Below are 10,349 nucleotides of genomic sequence, written 5' to 3'. Positions count from 1 at the left end.
AGGGCATGCTGTCCAATAAAGTGCTGGAAGATGAGCCCCCGTCTGGACGGCACTCACAACACCTTCCAGCCAGTGTCAGGCTCACCCCTGAGGGCCTCCAGTGCTGGCCCGGACCCTGGTCCACCTCACATCCAGATTCCAGCACTGACCGTATTGGCAGCTTCTGCCTTATCTATAGACAGATCCATTTCTCAGAGGCCCCATGTCTTGAGTGGTCTCCTCCATTGTTCTGACAAACAGTCACCTGACTGGCACACAGTAGGTGCTCAGTAAATGCTTATCAGAGTCACTGGGACATGTAAACCATTGCACTGCTATAGGGTTCTGTTTCCAAAATGTCTTCAAGCACCTGGAACAGTTTTCAATCCTCCACCACGAGCCTGCATGGCATTTCACCTCCATTTCTGGCTGTCTATGAGACAGCCATGTTCAGACTTGGACAACTCTGCTCAGGCAAGTTTTGGGGTGCTGGGGGTGTGGTTCTTCCACTCTCACCACCAACCATGAGGACCAGCCCTTTAGCAAAATGTCCAGTGGGCCGCCCCACCCCTGCTCCTCCCAGTCACCAACCGGCCACCTCCCTGAAGTCTTCTGTGCAGCCTCCAAGTCTATCCAAACCAAGAGGTGTTGCTGCAGCTCAGGGCATGGCCCGTGAAATATAGGTGCTGGCCTCACTGGCAGCCTGAGTTCTATCCACCTAATCTCTCTGGAAGTGTAGTGCCTAAGGCACTGGACTGCTAACCAGAAGGTTGGCGGTTCAAACCTACTAGCCACTCCTTGGACAGAAGATTGAACAATCTACTTCCATAGTGATACTGCCTCAGAAACCCAAGGAGGGGGCACTATGAGTCGGGTCCAACTTGACGGCACATAGCAACAATCTCTCACCGGGGCCACTACAGGAGGCAGATGGGATGGTACGACACTAACGTGTGGCTGAGCCTCAGGGAGGCTTGGATTCAGGTCCTGGGCCATCCCTGACTGTACTGGGGCTAACAAGACACCGCTCCCCTGTGTCCACTCAGCACAACATGAGTGGGGTATGTCAGTGCCCCCTCCTGGGCTGCTGTGACACACGCCACGTCCTCAGGGATACACAGTACATGGCTCTTAGGGCCCTCAACCCTCTGGAACTGCAGGTAGCCATCACTTCCTACCCCGGGAGGTGTTCCTCCCTCCGTCCTTAGCCCAGAGAACTTGTCAGCCCCTCTGGGACATGCCGCATGGCTCCCTGTGACGTGGGGAAGGGGGGATTACTCTGAGCTCCATGGGGGACCAGACAGGCAGGCCCCTTCATGATCAGCCCAGCTCCCTGCCCTGAAGCCCCCGTCATCTGCTGCATCCCTGCTCTGAACTCACTGTTTCATAGTGGAGGCCTTGCCCCCAGCCCCTTGGAGGTTGCCTGTGCAGAAGGCCAGGTCCTACACCCGCCTCAGCAGGGCTCCAGGGCTTCCCCCTCTGGGACTCTGAGGACTCTGCTCCTCCCAGGCACATCAGTGGCTGGCCTCCCATTGGCTCAGTGCTCTGCCTGCTGTTAGATAACAACTCACAGTGACCCCACGTGACAGCAGGACTCCTCCATAGCATTTCCCAGGCTGTCACCTTTACAGGAGTGGATCACTAGGCCCTTCTTTCATGAAGCCACTGCTGGGTTTGAACCGCTAGCCTCTGGATAGCAGCAGAGTGCTTAACCATTGTGCCACCAGGGCTCTTATCGCTCTGGTCCAAACAACCCAAATCCAATGTCGTTGAGTTGATTCCACCCCATAGCGCCCCTAGAGGACAGAGTGGAACTGCCCCACAGGTTTCCAAGGCTGTCAATCTTCAGGGAAGCAAAGCCCAAACCACACCCCCCGCTGTGGAGTCGATTACGACCCACAGCGCCCCTAGAGGACAGAGTGGAACTGCACCACAGGGTCTGCAAGGCTGTCAATCTTCAAAGAAGCAAAGCCCAAACCATACCCACTGCCCTGAGCTGATTACAACCCATAGCACCCCTAGAGGACAGAGTGGAACTGCCCCTGAGGGTCCCAAGGCTGTCAATCTTTATGGAAGCAAAGCCTCCACCAAACCCACTGCTGTGGAGTCGATTCTGACCCACAGCGCCCCTAGAGGACAGAGTGGAACTGCCCCACAGGGTTTCCAAGGCTGTCATCTTTGCAGAAGCAAAGCCCAAACCAAACCCACTGCCATGGAATCAACTCCAACTCACAGTGCCCCTAGAGGACAGAGGAGAACTGCCTTATAGGGTGCCCAAGGCTGTAATGGGAGCTCTGGTAGCATAGTGCCTAGGACACTTGACTGCTAACCAGAAGGCTGATGGTTCAAACCCACCAGCCACTCCTCGGAAGGAAGGTTGGGCAATCCTACTTCCATAGTGATACTGCCTCGGAAACCCAAGGAGGGGTCGCTATGAGTCGGGGCCTACTCGACGGCAAATAACAACAACAACAACAAGGCTGTATTGTTTATAGAAGCAGAGTGACTCATCCTTCTCCTGCAGTGAGGCTGGTGGGAGGCCTTTAGGTTAGCAACTGAGCACTTTAACCACTGTGCTATCAGGGCTCTTCATTACTCTGATAACTCCATGTAAAACGTTGAAATGGCAAAAAGTGGCAGTGAACTTTGCTAACTTTATAGCATGCTCCAAAGCAGGGGTTTTCAACCACTGCTGCATGTTTCACATCTGGGGAGCATTTGATGATATTGGTACCCAAGGTCCACTTGCAGACTTGCTGTCTCAGCCACTCTGGGTGGGCTTGACAAAGCCTGGATTAAAGGACAGAAGTTGGTCTGCAATGAGATGGTCTTCCTTGGAGTTCTGCTTCTACTCTCTTCACTGTGTCACCAATCCTCAGTCCCCACACTTCTTTCCACCTGCACTGGCCTCATTACTGTGAGGAAAGGAGCCCTGGTAGAACAGCAGTGAAGTGCCTACCTGCTTACTGTAAGGTTGGAGGTTTAAAGCCATTCACCAGATCCACAGGAGAAAGACCTGGGGATGGGTTCCTTTAATGACTGACCCCTCTGGGGCAGTTCCACTCTGTCCTCTAGGGGCGCTGTGGGTCAGGATCGACTCCACGGCAGTGGGTGTGGTTTGGGCTTTGCTTCTGTGAAGATTGACAGCCTTGGAGACCCTGTGGGGCAGTTCCACTGTCTCCTCTAGGGGCGCTGTGGGTCAGAATCGACTCCACGGCAGTGGGTGTGGTTTGGGCTTTGCTTCTGTGAAGATTGACAGCCTTGGAGACCCTGTGGGGCAGTTCCACTGTGTCCTCTAGGGGCGCTGTGGGTCAGAATCGACTCCACGGCAGTGGGATTGGTTTGGGCTTTGCTTCCGTAAAGATTACAACCTTAGAAACCCTGTGGGACAGATCTACTCTGTCAAACAGGGCCATGATGAGTTGGAATGACTCGACAACACACAACAATAACAACACAGTATAAGCATGGCAACCTTCACCCAAAGCATCCAACTCAACAGGCTGTGAACGTGTCCCATGGAGTGTAAATAACAACATGCATTAGCCATGCGTGCATTAAGCACAGATTCTTCATATGCGCTGGACAGATTTTTTTTGCAAGTGCACACTGTTGTTGTCAGCATCCCCTTTGCTGACAGCCTCCTGGTGGGTCATGCAGGAGGCCATAGAGCACAGGTATAAAGTTACCATCATCCACAGTAAAAAGCTCATATTATTACTTGACACATGTTTATTAAATGAATAGGTAATGGCCCAATACATACATGTATTCTCTGCTACAGGGAATCAAAGTCCTGTTTGGCTGCCTCGTTTTCCACAGTATCTAGTTTAGAGCTAGGCACATAATAGGTGTCTCTTTTGAGTACCGGGGTGTAGAGTAGTTTTTGCTCTGATGAACGGTGTGAAGTTACAGCCCTGTCTTTTCATCTCTGCCTTCTACATCAAGCAAGCAATTACGTCATTGCTACCCAGACCCGAGGGGTCAAGGTCTCTAATTACCTGTAGCTCTGAGCACAGCTGAGAGAGTGTTTCCTCAACAGCAAGGGCCTCTAGGAAGAAAACATACACCATACAATGAAACAGGTGCACACAGACAAGCAGCAGTCCCCGTGAGATGTGGAACACGGCTTCCGGCAGCACTGACATCCCAGGACGACTCTGATCTGTGCTACCTGCCCACTCGGGTCACGTTTAGAGTGTGGTCCTGCTATGGAATCACTGGGTGGTGCAGTCAGCCTGCTCTGCTGCTGCTAACCAGAAGGTCAGGGGTTCACACCCACCCAGAGCGGCCACTTCCAGAAAATCAGCCACCCTGTGGAGCCCCAATGTACTGGCACCCCCTGGGCCACCATACATCAGAATCAGCTCCACGGCAACTGGGTTTCTGCTAAAATCCTGCTTTGAAGCCTTGTGGTTGGGTATCAGATACAGGTAAGCACCACCTCGTGGATGCAGTTCTGAGAAGCAACAGGGTCTCGTGTTCACACAAGCACTGTGTGTATCCAACATGGATCTGCATGCGTTTTTGTGAGTGCGGGTGCACACACTGTGTGTTTAAACAAACAACACACACATTCTATGTTTGTTTGCCAGTCGCATCCTCCCACTTACCCCCCGTATTTTCATAATTGCGCTATGCTAATTTTTATTTTTTACAGCAACATGTGAAAAAAGAATTGGCATAGCTCACTTACAAAAATACCTCGCAGGGGAGGGCACATTTGGCAACCAAACGTAGCAGTCATGCGTTATCTGCATAAAAATATAGTACACACCATGCAGAGAGATAGGTCTGTGTGACTTACAGAACCATGGAATTGTGCCCCCCATCTCAAAGGTAAAAAACTGAAAGCCCAGGGAAGGGCAGCGGCCGTGCCAAGTCTGCTCCCCCGTTCTCCTGACTCTGGTCCTATGGTATCAAGACCTTCCACGCCACTGACAGTGGGCTCACAGTGCTCACCTCATTAGTGGGCCCGCAGCCTCTTGGGGTCTGTGGCTTAACACGCATAGGTGGGAGTGCACTGAGCCCTGCCCGTTCTGGACACTGTGGTCAGTCCCTGTCACCTGGACAAGGCACGGCTTGTGAGGACAGGCCTCCCTAGAAGCCTCTGGACACAGCCAGGTCGTGTCAGCTGTAGTACGTCAGTGTGCCATGGCATAAAGGACCTGCCAGGGGTCAGAACCGCCACCTGCCTGTCACGGTCCTGCCACAAACTGCCCCGTGACCCTGGGCAAGTCACTTCACCTCTCTGGCTTCAGTTTGATCACTGTCAAGCTAGAGGGATTCAGGATGTGGAATTTTTGGAAAACTCATATGCAAGAGGCAGTTCACCTCCAGAAGTCCAGATCAAAGGGGTCCCTAAGAGGATTTTATAATTGTTAAATCACCACCGAGTTGATCTGGACTCACACTGCCCCTACTGGACAGAGTAAAACTGCCCCAGAGGGGTTCCAAGGCTGTCAATCTTTATAGAAGCAGACTGCTTCACCTCTCTTCTGTGGAGGGGCTGGTGGGTTTGAACCACTGACCCTTCAGTTAGCAGCTAAATGCTTACCCATTGCATTACCAGGACTCCTTTTATAATCATTAGATTAATGTGTGTGTGTGTGTGTGTGTGTATTCTCTCTCTCTCTCTCTGGTCTTTCCTTCATTTCTTAAAATTGTTCATGCTTTTTTAAGTTGGAATCTCATCGTTACAGCCTAAATAAGGAGAGGACAGACGACACTGGCCCAGGACCAGACAGCATTTTGTTCTGTTGGACATAAGGCTTGCGTGAGTCACAGCCAACTCGATAGCCAGTAACAACAACAGGGTGAACCGCATTTCCTCCTAGAAGAGAGTCGGCAACACAAGGCAGACGTGGACAGAATTAATCCCACGGTACTGAGCGAGTGAACGAAGGAGGGAATGGATGCGTGTTCGGGGAGGTGCGCGTGTCTTTGCCTGTCCTCGGGATGGTCTGTCTGCCTTCTTTCTTTGTTCTGTGAGCATCCAGGCTTCAGTCCCTGAGTTTGCACATTCGAGGGTGTTACTTGATGGGATGTCGGAGTATGGGAAACCCCTCCCCGACCCATGATGCCTGTTACCGTGACATTTAGAAAAGTATGTTGAGTTTCCTGGAACCCTTGTTCCACAGAGGAGGGTGGGCTGCTGGCTGGATTGTTCCTGCTCACCTCCCTTACCCAGCTCCATGGGCTGCAGCTCTGGGACATCCCGCATGAGCAGCAGGAAGTAGGCACGGAGTCCGTGGTACGCGTGCAGCAGCAGGTGGCACAGGTCGCGGTGCCACTTGTAGGCGTGCTGCATGCAGTTCTCCGAGGGCACGTAGAAGCTCCCCTGTGGGCAGGACACAAGCACACATGAGGGCTTTGCACCTGGCCCGGCCACACAGGGCCCTACCCGCTACCACCCACACCAACAGTCACAGAACGCCCGGCGGCGGGGATGTAGGCCCAGGGCCCAGAAACGTGGGGAAGGGACGAGCGCTTCGTTCTCAGGCAGATGGATCCTCCCGACCCCCCGCATGGGCAAGATTTAAATCTGTCCACCTCTGGCTCGTTGCACTTACATTCAAACAATGCAGCATTGAAAACAATGATGGCAAGTGACGGCGACAATGATGGCAATGAAGAGGACGGTGGTTGCAGGTGATGTGGCCTTGGCCTCCCAGGTTTGTGAGAACTTTATGGCATCCACTTACAAGGTGCCTTCCCCTGCAAGGTGCACTCTAGGGGAAGAGGTCATGGGGCAGCCAGAGGTGGGCTCCTGCTCACAGACAGGGAGGGACCGAGAAAGGGCCTTGCAGCAGGCAGGTGAGAAGGCGGTGGTGCTGGTAGGGAGAAGCCTGTATTTGTAAAACAGGAAGAAGCCGGGAGGTTGGAAAGGCAGTGTGCAAAGTGCAGGGTGTGAGAGGTTCCGCGTGGATCCCTGCAGCCCAGAACACTCGGCACGTTCTCTCTAGGTGCACACGGGAATGTTCTAAACCAGTGGGATTACACAGGCGGGGCTTCCAGCGAAGAGCACATCTTTCAGTCCACAGTGGAGACGCAGACACGATGAAGAAGGGATAGGACAGTCTGACTTTCTTGCAAAACCCAAGACAGAAGGATTTTCTGGGTGAATTTCAAGAGGGACTTTCTTTTTCTTCCTGAGAACAAAGGGTGGGATCTCATGGGAGTGATCTCTCAGGCGGTGGAAATGGGAGATACTGAGTCCTGGGATCCAGGCAGCAAACAGTTAAGCACTCCGCTATAACGGAAAGGCTGGTGGTTCGAATCCTTCCAGAGGCACCTCGGAAGGAAGGCCTGGAATTCCTACAAAGCACAGCTCCACCCTCACACACGTGGGGTTGCATGAGGTGGAGCCAGTTCAATAGGCAGTGGTTTGGATTTTGGTGCTTTGGAGCAGCATTCTAGAAAACTCCAGGGCACAGGACCTGCTGGTGATGTCTATGGCTTATGTGGCTGTGCTGGGACCCACAGTGCTGTGCTGCCTGCCTACTGCCTGGAGGAAACTCCAGGGAGGCATCACTGGGTTTCCACGCTCTGGTGGCTTTTGTGAGTCGGTCTGAGCAGCTGGCAACAGTGCGGCAGCCCCTGCCTCTCCTGGTTTCCCTGCTCCTTGCTGGTGCTGCCATCTGAGTGCTGAGCTGACCCGTCAGGGAGGGACAGGTCTGCGGGAGTCGCAGTGGCCTCACTAGGCTGGGCGTCATCCACTGCAGTAACTCATGATGTCACCACCCTCCATGGGCCTCCTCCCCTACCCGACCATACAGAATCCTCAGTCATGTTTGTTATCCATTTTAATCATAGATCAATATGTATTTATAATATAGATATAAATTGCTTAAATGCAATCCTTCTTAGATTATGCAAATTCTAACAACAAAACTGTTGTGTAAAATCTCTCCACGTTGAATGACATTATTAGTTAGAACATCATGAGTAACTGAGCAGAAGCCTTTCTTGACTTCCCTCCTCCTTTTTTCCGTTAATGCCTCCTTCATTCTCAAAACATTTATTGATACAGGTTCACAAATACCACTTACCACAATATTGTAGCTGAAACACCAAAAATGTGACAAAATCAGTGACTATCAAAACACTGGCAGCAACAACAGTGCATGCCTGTATCACATGCAGACCAAACCACATGATTTGAAGTGTCACTGTAACTGAGTAATGATGACAGCCCTGACCAGAGCTCATTAGAAGGTGCACAGAGTACATTTGCATAGAGTGTTAGACTTGTAGGTGCAGTGATACATGTAAGCTGGGCTTACCAAAAATGTTTTTGTGTTTTAACTAACTCCAGGGATATTTTTATTTAAAACTAATAAATTTATTCTTAAACAATGCACAAGCATCTTACAGGCAGTCTTTTTGGTGTCAACCCTTCCAGTGTCAGCCAATGTGGTCCACATCCCCTGGGATACCACTGAGCCCCCAACAGCGCCAGGAGGGCAGGTGAGGGTGCTGTGCCCATGCTCACTCTCTATTGTGATGAGAGTGTATAGTGTGTATAGTGTGCAGTCTGGATGAAGCCTCAGCTGTGTCACCCTGAGACTGTCTTAGGCCAGTTCTCGGGGAAAGAGGTGTGAGCAGTCAGTGGGGTGCTGTCTCAGGATGAACACTGTGGGGGGCAGGGAAGACCTACCCTGTCATACAGTCACAAGGATGACCTCAGCTGGTCCCAGAGGAGGTCTGGACGAGTCATGACCCCACAGGGCTGCCCTGCCTTGAGGCAGAGACCAAGTCTTTGTGCTTTTGCATGGACCAGCACTGGATGTGTGCTACCCCTGGGCAGGACGTGTGGCCTTGGTGTGCAGCCCTTCCCAGACAGGGAAAGTCCCAGAGAGTGGCCTGGCCAATGGGAATGGGAGAGGGGTCTGGGCACACATCACGGACTCGGGCTCCAAGACAGAGCCTCTCAGGACCTCTCTTCCATCCTCAGGGCCTCTCTTCCTCAGATTTGAGACCTGAGCTTGGGTTAGGGGATGGATGGGTCCCATCACATTTGAATGTAAGAATGACATTTAACAAGGTTTGGGATCAAAACACATGCCCATTTCACAACCAGAAAATTCAGTCCACTAGAGTGCCTATGGGGAGCTCTGGTAGCATAGTGCCTAAGGCACTTGACTGCTAACCAGAAGGCTGGCGGTTCAAACCTACCAGCCACTCCTCAGAAGGAAAGTTGGGCAATCTACTTCCATAGTGATACTGCCTCGGCAACCCAAGGAGGGGTCGCTATGAGTCGGGTCCGACTCGACAGCACATAACAACAACAACAACAAGAGTGCCTGTGTGCATCAGGTCCCAGGTAAGCCATATGTTCCCATTGTCATCTGTCTTAGGGTCAAAGGTTAAGAAGCCGATTCAGATGGAGAAAGACCAGATGGAGAAAGGCTAAGAAGCCAATTCAGATGGAGAAAGACCAGCAGTGCTTATGTGAAGCAAGGGGCATCCTCCTGGCTCTGAGGAACAAGAGGAAACCACTGTTTCCGAAACACTCACAAACATTCCCATCTGTTTATCTCATTTTGTCTCCAGTAAGCACCACACAAACAAGACACCCTGACTTTGACTTCCAAAGTAAAGCACACACATGGTAAAGTCACCAGTCACAGTACTGCCAAGGAGACAGCAGAGAGTGCCCCAATGCCCTGACCTCATTCATTCCTTGTGGATTCTCTAGAATACTGCCATATACATATATTCTTATGGATATGTATGTTCAAGCGGTTCTGGCAGTACAGTGGTTAAAGTATTTGGCTGCTAACCAAAAAGTCAGTGGTTTGAACCCACCAGCTGCTCCACAAGAGAAAGATGAAGCATTCTGATTTCAAAAAGATTGACAGCCTTGGAAACCCTGTGGGGCAGTTCTACTCTGTCCTCCCAGGGTGCTGTGAGTGGGAATCCACTTGACAGCAGTGGGTTTAAATGTATGTCCATTTTGAAAATAGACACACACACACACACACATACACACAACATACCCTAGACCCTCCTCTGTTCCTTGCTTTTCTCCCTTTCCATCCTGGAGTTCTTTCTGGACCATCCCCATTATAGAGATCAAAAGACTGAGGCCCAAAGACCTGAAAGACTCACGCAGGTCACCCTGCTTGCCAGCAGAGGCAACGAGTCTTAAAATCCCACTGGGGAAAGCTCCTCGGGCAGCCATGAATGTGGCTCAAAAGCAGGCCTGGCGGGGAACAGATTTCCAACCACGGCCCGTTTGCTCTGACGGAGGCATTCATGAGTCTTACGTATGCTAGCTGGGCCTGAGCAGAAATGAAAGCAGACAGGGATTAGCAGAGGCGTCACCTCCCACAGGTGCGAGTGTCCGTTTGTCTGCTCCAGGAAGC

General features: G+C 51.7%; 1 protein-coding gene across 1 annotated transcript in view; it reads right to left on the bottom strand.

Annotated features, from left to right (window-relative positions):
• Positions 1-10,349, bottom strand: part of FAM135B (family with sequence similarity 135 member B) — a 171,398-nt gene that overhangs the window by 32,994 nt on the left and 128,055 nt on the right. Inside the window, exons 7-8 of the mRNA XM_007940571.1 lie at positions 6,166-6,319; positions 3,981-4,030 (exon numbers count right to left, since the gene is read on the bottom strand). Of these exons, the coding sequence (XP_007938762.1) occupies positions 3,981-4,030; positions 6,166-6,319 (204 nt within the window). The remainder of the gene's footprint in view (positions 1-3,980; positions 4,031-6,165; positions 6,320-10,349) is intronic.

This window comes from Orycteropus afer, unplaced genomic scaffold (assembly GCF_000298275.1).
Source record: "Orycteropus afer afer isolate SDZICR_OR568_19922 unplaced genomic scaffold, OryAfe1.0 scaffold00069, whole genome shotgun sequence".
NCBI classification, from domain to species: Eukaryota; Metazoa; Chordata; class Mammalia; order Tubulidentata; family Orycteropodidae; genus Orycteropus; species Orycteropus afer.
This window is presented reverse-complemented; position numbering and strand designations above follow the sequence as displayed.